At 51.0% G+C, this 17,013-nt stretch overlaps 1 protein-coding gene and 1 long non-coding RNA gene across 4 annotated transcripts in view; both read left to right on the top strand.

Moving 5' to 3' along the window:
* The first annotated feature begins 816 nt into the window (after positions 1–816).
* On the top strand, positions 817–8,613 carry Ssh3 (slingshot protein phosphatase 3). 3 transcript variants are annotated; one of them, XM_021151757.2, is made up of 14 exons: positions 817–1,074; positions 1,518–1,555; positions 2,293–2,524; positions 3,638–3,753; positions 3,829–3,900; positions 4,087–4,152; positions 4,261–4,449; positions 4,546–4,639; positions 4,820–4,948; positions 5,103–5,149; positions 5,807–5,953; positions 6,159–6,359; positions 6,450–6,720; positions 7,654–8,613. In XM_021151757.2, exons 1-14 carry the CDS (start codon positions 1,009–1,011, stop codon positions 7,930–7,932), a joined length of 1,947 nt encoding a protein of 648 aa, XP_021007416.1. In that variant the 5' UTR covers positions 817–1,008; the 3' UTR covers positions 7,933–8,613. The 3 variants fall into 3 exon arrangements, with proteins under 3 accessions (XP_021007416.1, XP_021007415.1, XP_029328734.1); XM_021151756.2 differs by having other exon boundaries at positions 1,515–1,555; XM_029472874.1 differs by lacking the exons at positions 817–1,074; positions 1,518–1,555 and adding an exon at positions 1,562–1,918 and having other exon boundaries at positions 7,654–8,585.
* Positions 8,614–12,316: 3,703 nt separating this feature from the next.
* LOC110285895 overlaps positions 12,317–17,013 on the top strand; it is a 10,628-nt gene continuing 5,931 nt past the window's right edge. Inside the window, exons 1-2 of the long non-coding RNA XR_002377093.2 lie at positions 12,317–12,611; positions 16,168–16,310. This is a non-coding gene — a long non-coding RNA (uncharacterized LOC110285895). The remainder of the gene's footprint in view (positions 12,612–16,167; positions 16,311–17,013) is intronic.

Here is a 17,013-nt window from a genome sequence, read left to right as displayed (position 1 = left end):
GCTTTGGAGCCTCCATTTCTACAGCTAGAAAAGAAGTCCACTTCCCACAGGGCAGGAGTTCCTGGAGATTCTGAAATTTCCCTGGATGCTACCCCAACCCCAGGTTCTGCCTGCCACCTAGCCTGATGGTCCATACTCCCGCTGGACCCTCCTATTCATGAGGCTGGGTCTTCCTATTCTACCTACTGGGGGAAGCTCCCACCCCATCCCCAAAACTCAGGCACAGGTTCCTACCCTGTTTCAAATATTTTCTACCAGAATGAACCTTTAAGCAAGTCACTCCCTGGGGAAGGGGATCAGCCCTGTTCTAGTCACCCCTAGGGTGGACCTGAAATGCGTACAGGTATTGGGGACTATTGCTAAGATTCCAAAAAGGCCTTCTGTTCTCCCAGATCTCCTCAAGAGTAGAGGAATGACAGCCAACCAGAAAAGAGAACAAGTTTGGAATGGGGTGGTAGATTTGTGGCACATGCCTTTAATTCTAGTGCTTGGGAGGCAGAGGCAGGTGGGTCTCTGGGTTTTAGGCGACTTGCTCTACATAATGAGTTCCAGGCCTGTCGGCTACGTAGTGAGACCCTGTCTCAAAAACAAAACTGTTGCCCTTGCTCCTTCCTTTCCAAGAAACCATAGCATAAACCAAACAGTGGGGGTCCAAGTCTTACTGGGTGCAGCAAGAAGGGTTGAAAGCCTCCTGTGGGCAAAGCGACCAAAGCAGGGAAAGTGAGGTCTGGGCTCACCTGCGCCACGCCCTTGACCACGCCTCTAGCGCGGACGGGGCGGGGCAAGCTGAAACGAGACCTCAGGGGCGGGGCCGCTGTCGCTCGGTACCAGCTCTACGCGACCAGACTGGTCATGAGTCGGGCCCTTTAAGGGCCGCTCCCGAGGAGGTGCCAGGCCCTAGTGGCTCCAATCTCTTCTTCCTGGTTGTGCGAAGGCAGGGACTGACCGTAGGGCTGTGGGAGGGGTCGTGCCGGGAGTTCGCCCAGGTGTTCCGGGCCTGCCTACCTTATGGCGCTGGTCACAGTGAGTCGCTCGCCGCCGGCAATTGGCCACTCCACGCCTGTGGGACCCACGGTGAGTTTAGCTTGGTTTTACGCTCTTACAGTTGGCTGCCAAGGAGGCCAACTTAGGCCTTAGGGAGCAAGTCCTGCCTCTAGCAGACGGCTGGGAGTAGGCGGAGGGGGACCTTGAGTCTCACGTTTTAGGGCACTTGGGAGGTCCTGAGGCTCCCAGGAGCTCGACTTAGGTAGAGGCGGAATCCTGAGAACCGCCCGGGTCTGTTGAAGCCCAGATCTGCCCAAATACCTCCCACACTCTGCAATCCCCTATCCTTGCAGCACTGCTGTGCCTGGACTTAGGCCGGGATTTCTCTGGGGCCTGTTGGAGGAGAGCGGCTTCACAGGAAAGAGATTTCTTTTCCACCTAGCGCTCCCTTGTAGGAAGAGGAGAGGCTTTTTGGGTGCTTCCTGTCCTGGAAGCTGCTCTCTTACTCTATTCCCGGGCTGCTTTCTCAGCAGGACCGAGGGGTAAGACGCAGAGGCCCGCTCCAGCGCAGGTGAGTCCTGTCTTGACAAATGCATCCTTATAGCCTGTGGCCTAGCTGCTGCCATTGTGGACTCCTGATGTCTTGCTTGGACCAAGGACTCACTTAAGTATTGTCAGATAAACTCATGCTTAGGTGGGAGGCAGATGCTGTGGGTGGAGCTGGCAAGCATCACATCTCTGGCTTGTGGAAGAACCAGCAGGGCTAACTTAGCCCTGGCCAGTGGATGCTTTCACACTTTACCTGGACCTTGGCTCGGCCAGTGATCCCAGGACCAAGGGCAGGATGGGACCTGAAGGAGTATAAGTGCTTAAACAAGTTTATAGTGTCCGAGTCCACCCAGAAAAGGAACACATTCCAAAGGTGCAAAACAAGGTGAGGAGGAGCTTGAGAGCCCAAGGCTGGTTCTAGGTGCCTACCGCTATCAGGGTCCTGGTTACAAAAGCACAAACTGTGCCTCACTCCGGCCCCTCTGACTCTGGAGAGCAGGCCAGCAGCCCACCTCCGCCCGCCAGGGGACTCAGCCTCGCTAAAGCTTGAAAACCTATGACCTGAACCATGTCCCCATCGCCCTGAACCATGTCCCCATCGCCCTGAACCATGTCCCCATCGCCCTGAACCATGTCCCCATCGCCCTGAACCATGNGTCCCCATCGCCCTGAACCATGTCCCCATCGCCCTGAACCATGTCCCCATCGCCCTGAACCATGTCCCCATCGCCCTGAACCATGTCCCCATCGCTCTGCCAGGCAGAGTTTTGCGGTGCTCCGAGGGGCTGTCCTGGGACTTCAGGATGGAGGGGACAGTAATGTTGCGTCTGAGGCTGACTCTGAGCCAATGGAGGAACCCTCAGGTGAGGAACAGCCCACCGAGGACCAGACTGACAACGGGCAAGGACTCCAGAGTCCCTGGAAACAAGTGCAAAAGCGGCACCTGCACCTCATGGTGGAGCTGCTGAGGCCGCAGGATGATATCCGCCTGGTAAGGCACCACCCAGAGCTCCTGTCTATCTGAGATCAGTGCTGTGAGATCTGGGGCCACAACTCTGCCACTTCATCTAGAGACAGCAAGGCAAGGGCGTATCTGTCTCTGGAGGGCTGGGAATGGACAAGGGAGGTTTGTCCCCTGTGAGCCAAGAGCTGGGGGTTATATGAGGGAGGTCTCTGTTAATCCACAGGAGGCCTCTGTTGATACTAGTGAGTTGCCCAGAGATGGACTCATACTCCCAGGGTTGTGCAGTACGCCTTGGCAGCTAAGTGCCAGTCAGGCGAACAGAGCACCCAAGGAAGTCTGGGATCCCCTGGAACCTCTAAGGGCCAGCTCCAGAAAGTGTGTGGAGGCAGATACTTCTTGTTGGCAGCAAGGAATGAAGAAGATTCGAGCTTTGGAAAAGCTGTTTAGAACAGACGCCCTGGGGTTTTGTTGTTTGTATTTTTCTTACATGTATTGGTGTTTTGTATGCATGTATGTCTGTGTAAAGGTGTCAGAAGCTTTGGAACTGGAATTAAAGACTGGCGTGAGCTGTCATGTGGGTGCTGGGAACTGAGTCTGGGTCCTATGGAAGATCAGCCAATGCTTTTAACCATTGAGCCATCTTTCCAGCCCCAGGAGTGTTCTAAGCCATTATAAGATGAAATCTTTCTAGCATGTGTGAGGCCCTACATCTAATTCCTAGCACCACAAAAACAAAGATTAATATCTGTGGTAGGAGGCATTTCTCAAATAAAATATTTGCTAGTAGCAGGGCTAGAGAGGTGGCTCAGGGGTTAAGAGTTCTGACTGTTCTTCCAGAAGACCCTTAGTTCTTTTGAAGGCCGCAAGAAGGATGGCCGCCTTCTCACTCAGATACTCTCTTGAGGAAACTGCCAGAGGTAGCACAGTTTTGGGGGTCAGACTTCAAAAGACAGTTTGTTGAGTCACAAACTGAAAAAAAAAAAAAAAAAAAAAAGAGTATCACTATATTCTCTAGTAGCCACTGATCTTCTGTCTAGGAATTGGTGGTACAGGGGCTGGCAAGATGCGAGATGTGTCCATGTGGAGTGAAGAAACAGATCCAGGAGCCCCTATAATTCAGGGCCTCTTCCATCTTTCTAGGCAGCCCAGCTGGAGGCAGCCCGACCCCCCAGACTTCGCTACCTGCTGGTAGTATCCACAGGAGAGGAGCTGAGTGAGGAGGCCGTCCTGCTTGGGGTGGACTTCCCTGACAGCAGGTAGGAGCAGGGAGAGATGGGTTGGGCCAAGGCTGTGAGGTGCTGAGAAACAATGGCTCTCCTGTCCCCTGCCAGTTCCCACAGCTGCACCCTGGGCCTGGTCTTGCCCCTCTGGAGTGATACCCAGGTGTACCTGGACGGCGATGGGTAAGAGGTAGCAACAGGAGGGGCGAGAGGAGAATGGGGAGGCAGGCATTGAACAGTGGGACCTACTTTCTTATATGATCTTGGGCAAGTCAGCTAACTCTGGGCCTCAGAATCCCCATATCTGGCAAATGAACAGGTTCTCTGAGAGCCTGGTATTTGGTTCCACCCTCCCTGGGTCTCCTGCAGGGGCTTCAGTGTGACATCTGGTGGTCAAAGCCGAATCTTCAAGCCTGTCTCTATCCAGACCATGTGGTAAGCACTGCAGAGCCCTAACCTTGGGCCAGCCTCTTAGGTGGCAGCCAGGCCCAGGAGAGGGAACCAAGTAGGACTGGGTGACTTAGCCCCTGTTTCTTGTCCCAGGGCCACACTGCAGGTATTGCACCAGGCATGTGAGGTAGCTCTAGGCAGTGGCCTTGTGCCTGGTGGCAGTGCCCTTGCCTGGGCCACTTACTACCAGGAGAAACTCAACTCTGACCAGGGTTGCCTCAATGAGTGGATGGCCATGTCTGACCTGGAGTCCTTTCGACCACCTAATGCTGAGCCTGGACAGTCAGTACCGGGGCAGGGGTTGGGGGATGGGGAGGAGGGGAGGAGGAGGAGGTGGTACCTCAGTGAAATGGCCTCTTACTAAAGGATCACTACCAGGGCTTCAGAGCAGGAAAAGATGGAGCAGGCGATCCTGGCTGAATTGTGGCAGGTGTTGGACACCAGTGACCTGGACAGTGTCACTTCTAAAGAGGTGGGCGGGGTGGCTGGGCCCAGAGCCTGAGACTCGCCTTTCCTTGGGGCCTTTCTCACCCTGCTTTCCTCTAGCACTAACCCATTCCCAATCCCTGACTTCAGTTCTGTGTAGATGGGCGAGGGTACTCTCCTCAGAGGTTTCACGATGGAGCCTCTTCTCTTGCCTGACCCCCTGTAGATCCGTCAGGCCCTGGAGCTGCGTCTGGGATGCCCTCTCCAGCAGTACCGTGACTTTATTGACAACCAGATGTTGCTGCTCATGGCCCAGCAAGACCGGGCCTCTCGCATCTTCCCCCACCTCTACTTGGTGAGTGCAGGCTGTAGGAGGTAGGGACCAGATCATCAATGTAGCTGCTATGAAGGGGGTCCTCTAGCTAGAGACAAGCCATGGGAGCCGTGGGAGCCGTGGGAGCCGTGGGAGCCATGGGAGCCTGGTGCCTCTGTCCACTCCCACTGTACAGGGCTCTGAGTGGAATGCTGCCAACCTGGAGGAACTTCAGAAAAACAGGTAGGGTTCCCAGCCTTGGGACTGCCACTTATTCTCTCAGCCTTTCTGTGGGATGGCTTGACCAGTTTCTGGAACCTCAGCTCATCTCCGGCACCACTGTTTCTGCTTTTAACCCAGTCCTAGGGATGCTGCACTCAGGTGGGCTCCAAGGGCATCTGCCCCACTAAGCGCACACTATAGTATAGAAATGAGGTCTCAACCGTGCCAAGATAAGGGATGGTGGTGGCCACTTGCCAAGCTGAAGAGGTCCTGGCCACTTGGCCACCACCTCTTCAGGCAGAAGGAAATGCCTTCTTCTCATAGGGATGTGGTTGCCCCTTTTGAAAGGTACCTGTCACCCCTCCACCATGGGCTTCTGGGAGACCCAGTGAAGCCTTTATAACCTGCTGCTGAGAGCTCCCTTGTCTCATCTTAGCTTGACATCTAACTGCAATCACAGTCATGGGAGAGTTAGTACTGACTCCTCATCAGGGAACTCATGCCCAACAGAGTAAAACAACATGCTCCCAAGGTTAGCCAGCCGCTGGCTGCTGGCCCAGCTCTCTTCCCCTCCAAGTGTTGCCATCCCCTGACTCTCAGAACCAAGAACCCAACAGAAATGGCCAGGGAGCCTGGTTCCTTTGCCACATCAGTCTGGTTTTGGACCCTCTGGTACAGAGTAAGTCACATCCTGAACATGGCCCGGGAGATTGACAACTTCTTCCCTGAGCGCTTCACCTATTACAATGTACGTGTCCGGGATGAGGACTCGGCACAGCTTCTGCCCCACTGGAAGGAGACACATCGATTCATTGAGGATGCCAGGTTAGGCTACTCCCAGCTTCTGCTGCCCCAGCTTCCAGTGGAGGCTGGTACCCTCCTCCTGCCCATCTTGCCCTGTGTTTCTTTCATTGCCCTCTCTACCCTCACTTCCTTCTCACTGCTGGGTCCTAAGCCCTACTTGCCCCTTCCCAGTCTACAGGCTACTGGGGTTGAAAGGGAATGGACTGACCATATCCCACCTCCATAGAGCACAGGGCACGCGGGTGCTAGTCCACTGTAAGATGGGTGTCAGCCGTTCTGCCGCCACGGTACTGGCCTATGCCATGAAACAGTATGGCTGGGGCCTGGAGCAAGCCCTGATCCACGTGCAGGAGCTCCGGCCCATTGTACGCCCCAACCCCGGCTTCCTGCGCCAGCTACAGATCTACCAGGGCATTCTGACTGCCAGGTATAAGGGGAGGGGACAAGGGCGGTGTTGTGTATACTGAGGGGTGGCTGCTATGTCACTCAAAGCTGACTCACAGCCACCTCCTCACAGCCGGCAGAGCCACGTCTGGGAGCAGAAAGTGGGTGTGGTCTCCCCAGAGGAGCCCCTGGCGCCTGAAGTTTCTACACCATTGCCACCTCTTCCACCAGAACCAGGGGGCAGTGGGGAGGTGATGGTAATGGGCCTGGAAGGAAGCCAGGAAACCCCAAAAGAAGAACTTGGACTGCGGCCCCGCATCAACCTTCGAGGGGTCATGCGCTCCATCAGTCTCCTGGAGCCCTCAGAGTCAGAGAGTACCCCAGAGGCTGGAGACCTGCCAGAAGTGAGTCTGGGCTGGGGAGCTCTCCCTGCAATCATTGTACAGAAGAACGTGTGGGTCCAAACAAGAGTCACTAAGGCTGGCAGGCCCCTCACAGTCAGGTACTGTCTCGCTCCCGCCACACTGACCTCCTGACACCTTTCTGCACAAGGCCACTCAAGACTGTCCTGAGTATCTGAGATGGGGACCACCTTCAGGATCCTTCCTTTTACCCCAGGCTAGGTGACAGCAGCCGTCCCAGGGTCTAGACAGACACTTGCAGGTTCCAGCCTAGCAAACTGGCTTCTTTCCTAAGGAGCTTGCTCCTAGCTTGGAGTGAGCACACACTCCACAGGCCACGAGCTCCACCGCCAGCTGACGGGTAGAGAACCGTCCTACACTAGAGAGGATGGGCAAAACAACATTCCTGAAGCTGAGGAGTCACAGCCCAGGACAGCACAGAAAGGAGCCCTCGGACTCACACAGCCCACGCTCTAACTAAGTGAAAAGCATGTTGTAGACACAAGCTAGGACAGGAAGCTGGCCCTCGACAGGGAAGCCAGGCCCCACATGTGACATGAGGTCACATGGCTAGCCCAAAAGGAGTCGATACAGACAGAACATTTTAGGTGCTGGGTACAGACCAACAGGAGGTGTGGGATTAATTGTACTTATTGTCAAAGGCAAGTGTCCTGTGAGGCACAAGACACTGGTTTCACAGAGCCCTTTTCAGGGCCTGGAACCTGGCAGGGTTTCAGCTGTGGCTCACCGGATTGAATGTGTGAAGGCAGAGAGGCGAGAAGAGAAGGTGTTAAAGTCAAGTTCACTGGGCCAAAAAGGCTTCTAGGGACTAGAAGGAAGCTCAAGCCAGCCAAGCCATGGAACAAGGGAGGGATGCAGGTTTTCCCCTGGTTGCACCTATCCATTTCCTATGCCTCTCTTTCTTCCCCTATTCAGGTTTTCTCTTCAGATGAAGAGCCTCTTCATTCATTCTCTCAGCTTTCACGAGCCAAAGGTGGCCAGCGGGTCCGCAAGGGGCCTTGGCCTGCCCTGAAGTCTCGACAGTCTGTGGTTGCCCTTCATAGTGCTGCCCTGGTGGCCAGCAGGACAAGGGCCTTCCAAGAACAGGGGCAAGGGCAAGAGCAGAGGGAGCCTGGTATGTCTTCTACCCCTAGGCTCCGGAAGGTGATGAGGCAGGCCAGTGTAGATGACAGCAGGGAGGAGGACAAGGCCTAAGCCCTCATACTGTATCTGCCCCCCATGACGATTGGTCACAGCTCCTCAGATGAGTGGCTTTTACATCTATGGGCCTGCACACTCCCTACAGCTCTTTCCCAGCTGCTCTCAGACCTTTGCCACTTCCTGCAGCCTTAGGTCTCAGCCCATATCTACCTGTTAAGGGATCAACCCTTTTTCTACATAGGGTCTGGGTTAGAGCCATTTAAGGTGCCTTTAGGGTAATAACACCCTAGTTTCATTTTACACTCACTCTCTTAACATTGTGTACAGTCATGGAATTAAAACCAGAATTTTCTAGGGTGGGTTTTCTAGTTCATGTCTCCCTTGCCCTCAACTTCTGGCCATTCCACCCTACGTCTTCTACCCTCTCCTACTGCAGTCCTGGAGACAGCTAGGCCAGGGGACCAGTGGCCACAAAGGCAGATAGCACTTTCAGTCCCCAGTCCCACAGACTCTGAGGGGGCTCACAGGTCACCCACCCACCCACACAACTGACCAGAATCTCTGCTGCTGCCCTCAGTTCCCCCATGCCCCTCACTGGGTCTCAGGGCATGGGGAGTCTTCTTGTTCTTGACGATCTCTGGCCAGGCAAGTTTTTCATAGTTGTATAGTATTTGGCTTTGTATTGAGAAATAAAAGACATTTTCATATTAAAAGACGTTTTCCATTTGTGACAAAGCCATCTGTCGTTCAGTCAGACTCTTGTCTGTTTACACACCGCACTTAGCCTGTACTGCCCCCTCCAGCTTCACCTGTCTCTCTCGAGTCCTGTAACAGACCTGTTTTGGTTGAGTGGCGTGTTGGGGGAGGGAAAGAGGTAGCCAGTGCTATCTCCCCATCTCTAGGGCAAGGCCTGGGTAAATGTTAGCCATCCTGCCCATCAACAGTTCAGGGGGAACAACCCTGTGTGGGAGAAGGGGTTTGGTTTTGCTGGGACAGCTGAAGGGAGTCAACTATGAGCAAGTAGAAGAGACAAACCTATCCTTAAAGGCTCCCTTTTGAACATTTGATTCTTGAGTATATCTTATATTTTGGGTTCTAAGAATCACCTTCCTGCTACACTGCAAGAAAGCCTGATTTTTTCAAAGCCAGCCCATAGTCATCAGGGCAGAGGGCTGCTCAGTGATCCCAGCCACCTAGGGGCGGCTGCTGCTCATTTCAGCTTGTAAGAGCACCCAGTGGGTAGGGCATAGGGGCCTTTAATCTCTGCCCTTTGGAGGCAGACCTCTGTGAGTTTGAGGCCAGCCTAAAGACTACACGGGGAGGTTGAGGACACCCAGGGCTACACAGTAAGACATTGTCTAAGAAAGAAAGGAAAGGAAGGAAGGAAGGAAGGAAGGAAGGAAGGAAGGAAGGAAGGAAGGAAGAAAAAGAAAGAAAGAAAGAAAGAAAGAAAGAAAGAAAGAAAGAAAGAAAGAAAGAAAGAGAGAAAGAGAGAAAGAGAGAAAGAGAAAAGAAGAGAAAGCAAGAAAAATTTAGCACTCCCATTCATCCTAGCCCCAAGGCTGTGCTCTCTGACACTGTGACATACTACACGGATCTGGAGTAAGTGTGCTCAGTGCCTCCCTTAATGCTGTCCAGACAGAGCTGATACCAGACATGAATATCACAGTACATCCAGTTTCACGGAAGTGTCTTTCCCAAACCCTTGGGGGAAATTCCCAGGCCTCTCCTCACCCTAAAGTGGAGAAGAGCTGGGTGTCTCTGGGAGGGGAAATGTGGGCCTCAGCCCTGACTCCATCACTTCCCTGCACTCAAAAGTCTGCTTTCTTTTTTGTAAAACAAAGCAAAACTGGGAAACCATACACACTACCCCTTCTCTCTTCCATTTTTGTCTGAAAACAATGTGGGTCATTTACACACTGCTAGAGCTCAACTTCTGAGTGCTCTCTGAAATAAGAGTCATTTAAATCAGTCTGGGTGGTTTGCATGGGGTCAGAAGGAGAGGTACAGGGAGGCCAGTTTCACTACTGAGCCAATCTGGTGCTGCCTTCCCTCTGGCTGCTAACCAGCAGTCCACCCAGATTGCTGAGCCTGGTGAGGAAGGCTGGTGAGAGCAACAGTGTCAGCAGCGGCTCTGCTTCCTGCCGCTCCCTCAACTTAAGAAGCAGGGCTGCAGTCATGAACTCCGCTCTCTGCAGCCCCCTATCCACAAGGACCCTAAGAAATAAGGGGTCAGCCCTGGAGAAAACAAAGACTGGAAAGGAAAGCATTTGCAAATAACTAAGATGTGCCAAGCTCAAACAAATCGCTGGAGACCTTAACATGAAACGAGAATTAGGTCTCTGTCCTACCCTTTAGAGCCTCATGTCTGTCTTCATAGGCAACGGCTATCCTAGCTACTAGGACTCCCCAAGGATGCTGCATGGTCATGAAATCAAATGCGCCAGTGTGTGTGTTCTTCTGAAATACAGGTGATAGCATTTACATTTTTAATTACAATTTTATACTCTGTGTGTGTGCGTGCGTGCACGCGCGCATGTGTATACACACGTGTATACACATATGCCACAGCTTGTATGTGGAGGCCAAGAGAACAACTGGAGGGAGTCAGTTCTCCCCTTCCAACATCTAGGTTCCAGGGATCAAACTCAGGTGGTCAGGCTTGGTGGCAGGTGTCTTTACCCACTGAGTCCTCTCACTGGCCCTAGACAACAGCATATTAACATTCTACAGAAAACTTTAAAATAACTTCAAACCTTGAGTTTCATATCACTTTCACATAAAGATACTCCCCAATTTTTAAAAATACCCAGGTAGCCGCCGAGCAGTGGTGGCGCACGCCTTTGATCCCAGCACTCTGGAGGCAGAGGCAGGCAGATTTCTGAGTTCGAGGCCAGCCTGGTCTACAAAGTGAGTTCCAGGACAGACAGGGCTACACAGAGAAACCCTGTCTTGAAAAACCAACCAACCAACCAAACAAACAAAACAACCAACCAACCCAGGTAAAGAGTTTGCCTAGCATATTCAAGACCCTGAGTTCAAATCAAGCATCACACACACAAAACTAAATAAGCATAAATATTCAATTTTATAGACTTTGGTTTGGTTTTTTTTCGAGACAGGATTTCTCTGTGTAGCCCTGGCTGTCCTGGAACTCACTCTGTAGACCAGGCTGGCCTCAACTCAGAAATCCATCTGCCTCTGCCTCCCGAGTGCTGGGATTAAAGGCATGGGCCACCACCATTGCCCAGCTCTATTTTGTATTTTAAGTGACCTTTTATTAAATTATTTTATTTTTTGAGACAGGGTTTCTTTTTGTAACTCTGGCTATCCTGGAACCCACTCTGTAGACCAGTGGGCCTGAAGCTCAGCTCTGCCTGCCTCTGCCTCCCCAGCGCTGCGATCAAAGACGTGCGTCACTTGGTGGGCTATAAGTGATGTTTATGATGAACAGTCGGTCTACATTTTAAAACCCCATTCCAAGCATCATCTCACTAAGCACTTCTGCCTGTATTTTTGTTTACATAAATATTCTGTTTGCTATTAAATCTGTAGGTCATATTTCTAAAATTGCTAAAGCAAAAACTATATACATTTTTAATTTCATGCTCCTTTTTACAGTAAGTGTAAGTGGGAATGTCTGTCTCCTTAAAGAGCCATCCAACCTACACACCCAAATCACTTTACAATACTCTCAGAGGGGCAAAGGGCAGGCCTTGTAAGTACCAGTGTTTAGAAACTGAGACTCAACAGAAACTACCACATATCTAATAGAGCCTGAATCTGACTCTGGTTTCTAGATTTTTCAATCCAGGAGCCTAACTCTGGACACAAGGACGGCTGTTTCTCAGAGGTCACTTCACTGACTTCACACTGGTGCTGAAGCAGGGCTCTGGGTGGAAAACTGCCTGCAAACACCCAACTCCTACAGAGTCAGCCATCCCAGCGCTCAGGGGCCCCACTCAATTCTCCCCTGATACCGCAGCCCCGATTTGAACACTTGGGGTAATGAGGAGCTCATATCTTTCAGGCTACCCCCATCCTGGGCTAGGTCCCACCTTCAAAGTCTTCTTGTGCCGACACGAGATCACTAGTGGTCACCTCTGTGCCCGGAGTCAGGGTAACACCTCATTAGGCTGTTTAAAAACATAGCAAAATCAACTCCTCCTCATAGCTCGCGCTTCCGCCCCTACTCCGCACCGTAGACGCCTCAGAGGCAGGGTATCCAGGAGTATGACCTTTCAGGCCTGGACGGCCTCTCCTCAGGCCGCAGCTACAGCGTCGGCAGAGACTCTGGCTCGTTAGAATCAACCGCGACGCTCGGGCGCCATCTTGTGTCCATTCCTCAGGCCTATTAGTGGCAAGTTGTAAACTACATTTCCCAGTGTGCCTAGCGCAACTGCACAGGCGCAAAGAACGTCCTCTCGTTTCCATAGGAACCTCGACCCGGAGAAATCCGGACAGTTCTACTCTGAGCGGTTAGTTCAGAGGAGGTAGGAGACCGAGTTTGCAGACAATTACAGGGACAAAGTGGGGAACTTACCTGCTACCCGGAACCAGCACTGCCAAATTCTCCTGGGTGTCCTGGAGTCCACGCGCTCCCGGGGCCTCGGCGTCCTGAGGAGTTCGCGAGACCAGAGTTTGGCTTTCTGACCTGTAAGGTGCCTCTCGCCTTGAACCAATTTCTAAATCTTGTCACCCTCCAGAGGAGGGCCTACGCGGCACACACACAGGTACTCCTCGGGAACGAGCAGACAGAGGGCGGGGGTGGTGGGTCAAGTTGAGTGAACGTGAAAGTAGAATCCTGCCTGGGAGGAGACCCGTGCTAGATGGGCTTGGACCCGACTCTTGTCTCCAAAGAAGTCCGAACCGCAGGCTGATCCCCAGTTTCAGTATTCGTCCTTGTTCCGCCCAGTACAATTGGGTTTGCGCTGGAATAGAAGACAAATCCCTTTATTTCATTTAACAGAAGTTTCAGTCTGTAAAATAAGGAAGGGCAGGGCATGGTGGCGCACGCCTTTAATCCCAGCACTCGGGAGGCAGAGGCAGGCGGATTTCTGAGTTCGAGGCCAGCCTGGTCTACAAAGTGAGTTCCAGGACAGCCAGGGCTACACAGAGAAACCCTGTCTCGAAAAGACCAAAAAAATAAATAAAAATAAAAAAATAAAATAAGGAAGGTACTTGAGCTGTGGTGGTGCACATCTTAAGAAGAAATTGATCTCTCTGAGTTCAAGATCAGCCCCCCCCCACACACACACACATTGAATCCAGGCCAGCCTCAAAAAAATAAAACAAAATAAAATGGCATTCAAATCAAATAATCCTCAAGATGTTTCCTAGCCATGCAATTTAACCTACAGCTATAGTTGCTGCCTCTCCCCAAGAGCAAAGAAATAAAAGGGAGTGGAGGGTGGGGAATGAGATGATTTAAGCAAGACTCTCAGCTTGGGATGAGATCTAGTCAACCTAGGTGTGTGATTTGGGTATAGATTTATGTGCATGGGTGTTTTGTCTGTCTGTCTGTCTGTGCACCATGTGAGTACCTGGTGCTAATGGAGATCAGAAATGATGTCAGGTCCTTTGGAACTGGAGTCAGTGATGGTAGTGAGCCCCCATGTGGGTGCTAGAAATCAAACCTAGTCTCTGCAGTAACAAGTGCTCTTAAATGCCGAGCTAGGCCCCCACCTCAGGTTGTGTTTTATTTTATTTTTTTTTGTTTTTTTGTTTTTCAAGACAGGGTTTCTCTGTACATAGCCCTGACTGTCCTGGAACTCGCTCTGTGGAACCAGGCTGTCCTCAAACTCACAGCGATCCCCTCCCACCCACCCCCACCCCCACCTCTGCCTCCCAAGAGCTAGGATTAAAGTCGTGCACCATCACTGCCCACCTCAGGTTTTTAATGATTAAATGAGATAACATTACATTTTTAGTTCAATGCCTGCATTCAGTAAGCACTATTCGAAGACTAGTGCTTCTTAGAATAGTCCTAATTTTTGAAGTAACTTCTTTTATTTCTGGGCATATCCATTCTTCTCAGGCAGGACTGTAAAGAGGAAGCTTGAGTCTGCTCCTGCAGGCAGGGTCAGTGCTGAAGGCCGGTGCACTCCTGGCACAGCATGGGGGGATTCAGGGCCCAGCATCACATGCTGGGAAAGACGCTTTTCCTCCCTTAGGATTCGTAGAGGATGTGAGCTCTTATTTGTTATATGAAAGTCACTGAATATACTTAAAATATATTTTTAAATTTTATTTAATTTGTGAGTGCACTATCTGCGTGTTACCTGCATGCCAGAAGAGGGCATCAGATCCCATTATAGATGCCTGTGAGCCACCATATGGTTGCTGGGAATTGAACTCAGGACCTCTGGAAGAGCAGTCGGTGCTCTTAGCCACTGAGCCATCTCTCCAGCCATTACAAAACATTTTCGAAATATTCATTTTTTTATTTGATGTGTATGGGTGTTTGGCCTGTAGATGTCTGTACACAACATGCATGCAGTGCCCACAAGGGACAGAAGAGGGCGTCAGAGCCCCTAGAATTGGAGTTAACAGACAGTGTGCGCTGCCATGTAGATGCTGGGAATGCAGCCTAGATCTTGTGCAAGAGTGGCCCTGGACTGCTAAATCATCTCTCAGCCCCCAAATGTTCTTGATACTCTAATCTTTTTTTTTTTTTTTTAAGATTTATTTATTATATATAAGTACACTGTAGCTGTCTTCAGACACTCCAGAAGAGGGCGCCAGATCTCGTTGTGGATGGTTGTGAGCCACCATGTGGTTGCTGGGATTTGAACTCTGGACCTTCAGAAGAGCAGTCGGGTGCTCTTACCCACTGAGCCATCTCACCAGCCCGATACTCTAATCTGAGTACTCCATATTGTCACAAAGAAGCCTCGATTCAGCTAACAAACATTTTTGATGTGGATGCTATTCCATAAAACATTTGTTTGTAGATTTTAATTTTTTTTTACTTTGTGTATATGTATATGTATGCGTGCATGCATGTATATATGTATGTGCAGCATGTACATGCGTGGTGTGAAGGTTAGAACAGGGCATCAGACCCTCCTGGTACTGACATTACAAATGCTTTTGAGCTTCCATATGGGTGCTGAGAATAAAACCTGGGCCCTTTGCAAGAGTAACAAGTACTCTAAGCCACTGAGCCATCTCTCCTAACTCTCCCCCTCCCCCACCCCAGCACGTTAAACACCTATTATGTATGTGGTACTGTGTGGGTGCTCTGAGGAATGTGATGATGTACAGCCTTTGCTCCCAGAAAACATAGTATCTGGCAGAGAAGTGATCATGAGTGCAAACACTTAAGTAAAAATTCACGTAGCATTCGAGGTCTAGGTCGCTGTGCTCTGGAGATGCCGGAGAGACCACTCCCACCTGTCAATATGCCTAGAACACGAGGTGCTTCACGTGAGCTTCCTAATGAAATGTGTTAGGAAGCATAAAGCATATAGGCCAAAACTTAGGGGGAAGGAATTCTGAGGACCCCTCTCTCAGCTTGTGACCATAGAAGAGACCTGTCTGCGCCCCTTACTACATGGTCCTAGAAGACAGGTTCTGGTGGTTGCTTTACTCTCTGCCTAATGTATGGTTGGCATACAATGTGTATCACTGAATTATTTCCCTGTAAAGAGGAACCAGGCTGGGTACTTAATGACCCTTGGCTTTCATACATTCCTATAGGAGGAAGAACATGATCAGGCAGGTGATTATGGGGCAAGAGCCAGATTGCTGGGATATTCTATACAGTGCCAGCCCACTGAGAAAACAAGCTAATAGTCTCTTCAATGTGTAGAAAGGTCTATGGACCTCCTTTCCTGGAGCTTCAGGGAAGAGCTACGATGGGAGGATCGAAACCTAGACCATGAGGCAACCTTAAAGAACAAGGAGGATACCCCTTCAGTTCAACCCTTTCCCCATAACCATTTGCCTCCTGACTGTAACCCTCTTGGCAGCAGGAAGCTCTGTCTACCACACCAGGCTGCTGCAAGAGCATGAGCACCAGCAGCGCCATCTTCAGGGTGGTGTGGGGGTCCTGCTTTTCTCCTAACCCAGCAGGTAGACTTCAAGGACAGGGACGCAAGGCTGTGGTGTGTCTTAAGCGAGGCACAAATAGACAAGACTGCAAGGAGGACAGGGCCTCTTTACAAAGGTCTGAATTTTCCAGTCCTCTGGCTTGAGGTGGGTGAAAAGTCACCTTCAAACCAGGGAGACCGTGGAGATGGTGCACAAGAGGGAGAGTACACAGCCACTTGCCTTTTCTGTCCCTAGATATGGGATGGTTCAGAACTTCAGGGGACAAGTGCTCCCTTTATTGGAAACAAACCAAGGAGGGATCTTATCTCCTGATGGCCCTTGTTTGTACCTGGAGCCCTGCTGTTGCCCTCCGCTTGCTTCTTCTCCACAGACTGCAGGTAAGTGCTTGTACAGTGTGTGAGATTCTTTTGCAGCTAGCTGTCATATGAAGCCTGCTAAGTCCAGGCCTGAGGGGTAAGAAGTCATGATAATCCACGTCTGCCGTTAGAGGCCTGTGCCAGCAGGCTTCAAGAGCATAATGGTTCTCACCATTGCAAAGCACTGCCACTTACATGAGATCTCATTTGGCCTCAGCTGCAGATTCTTGTGAGATAGCTTCACTTTCCAATCTGAAGGTCCTATTTTTAGGGTATAGATCAGAGACTTAAATGATGGTGTCAAGACCAGTAGCCTTCCCTACCTATTATCACTAAGGGACTGGAGAGGCCACAGTCCTCAGCTGGATTCCAGAAAGCAGCTCTCTCTTTCCAATTCAGTCAGAATTTCCACCAACTTTCCATGCATAATTACCAGATTCTGATGGTCTTTCTTCAAAAATCTCCCTTTTGATCCTATGTCCTTGCCCTAGTCCCTGTCACCATGCCTTCATGGTTCCTAGGGCTTCACTGCTATTTCTAGGTCATGTCACTCCATCCGCCCAGAGACTAGGTTCATCGCTTGGAAGAATTACATTATTTCCATGTTATTCCACGCCCAGTGCCTTCAGTGCTGCTTTCTGTGGCCCGGCCAGTGCAGTGCTGACTTTTGATTCCTTCAGGAATCCTAGCCTTGTGTCTCTCTGTCTGTCTCCTTTTCTTTTCT

Source organism: Mus caroli, chromosome 19 (genome assembly GCF_900094665.2).
Source record: "Mus caroli chromosome 19, CAROLI_EIJ_v1.1, whole genome shotgun sequence".
Taxonomy (NCBI): domain Eukaryota; kingdom Metazoa; phylum Chordata; class Mammalia; order Rodentia; family Muridae; genus Mus; species Mus caroli.
The sequence above is the reverse complement of the archived record's forward strand: the minus strand, read 5'-3'. Positions and strand labels throughout refer to the sequence as shown.

Excerpts from the sequence above, each read along its gene's own strand:
- Ssh3 (XM_029472874.1), top strand. The coding sequence starts at position 1,770 with ATGCTTTCACACTTTACCTGGACCTTGGCTCGGCCAGTGATCCCAGGA. Across the intron at positions 4,949-5,102 it reads TCTTCCCCCACCTCTACTTG|GGCTCTGAGTGGAATGCTGC; the intron begins GTGAGTGCAGGC and ends CCCACTGTACAG. Across the intron at positions 6,360-6,449 it reads CAGGGCATTCTGACTGCCAG|CCGGCAGAGCCACGTCTGGG; the intron begins GTATAAGGGGAG and ends ACCTCCTCACAG.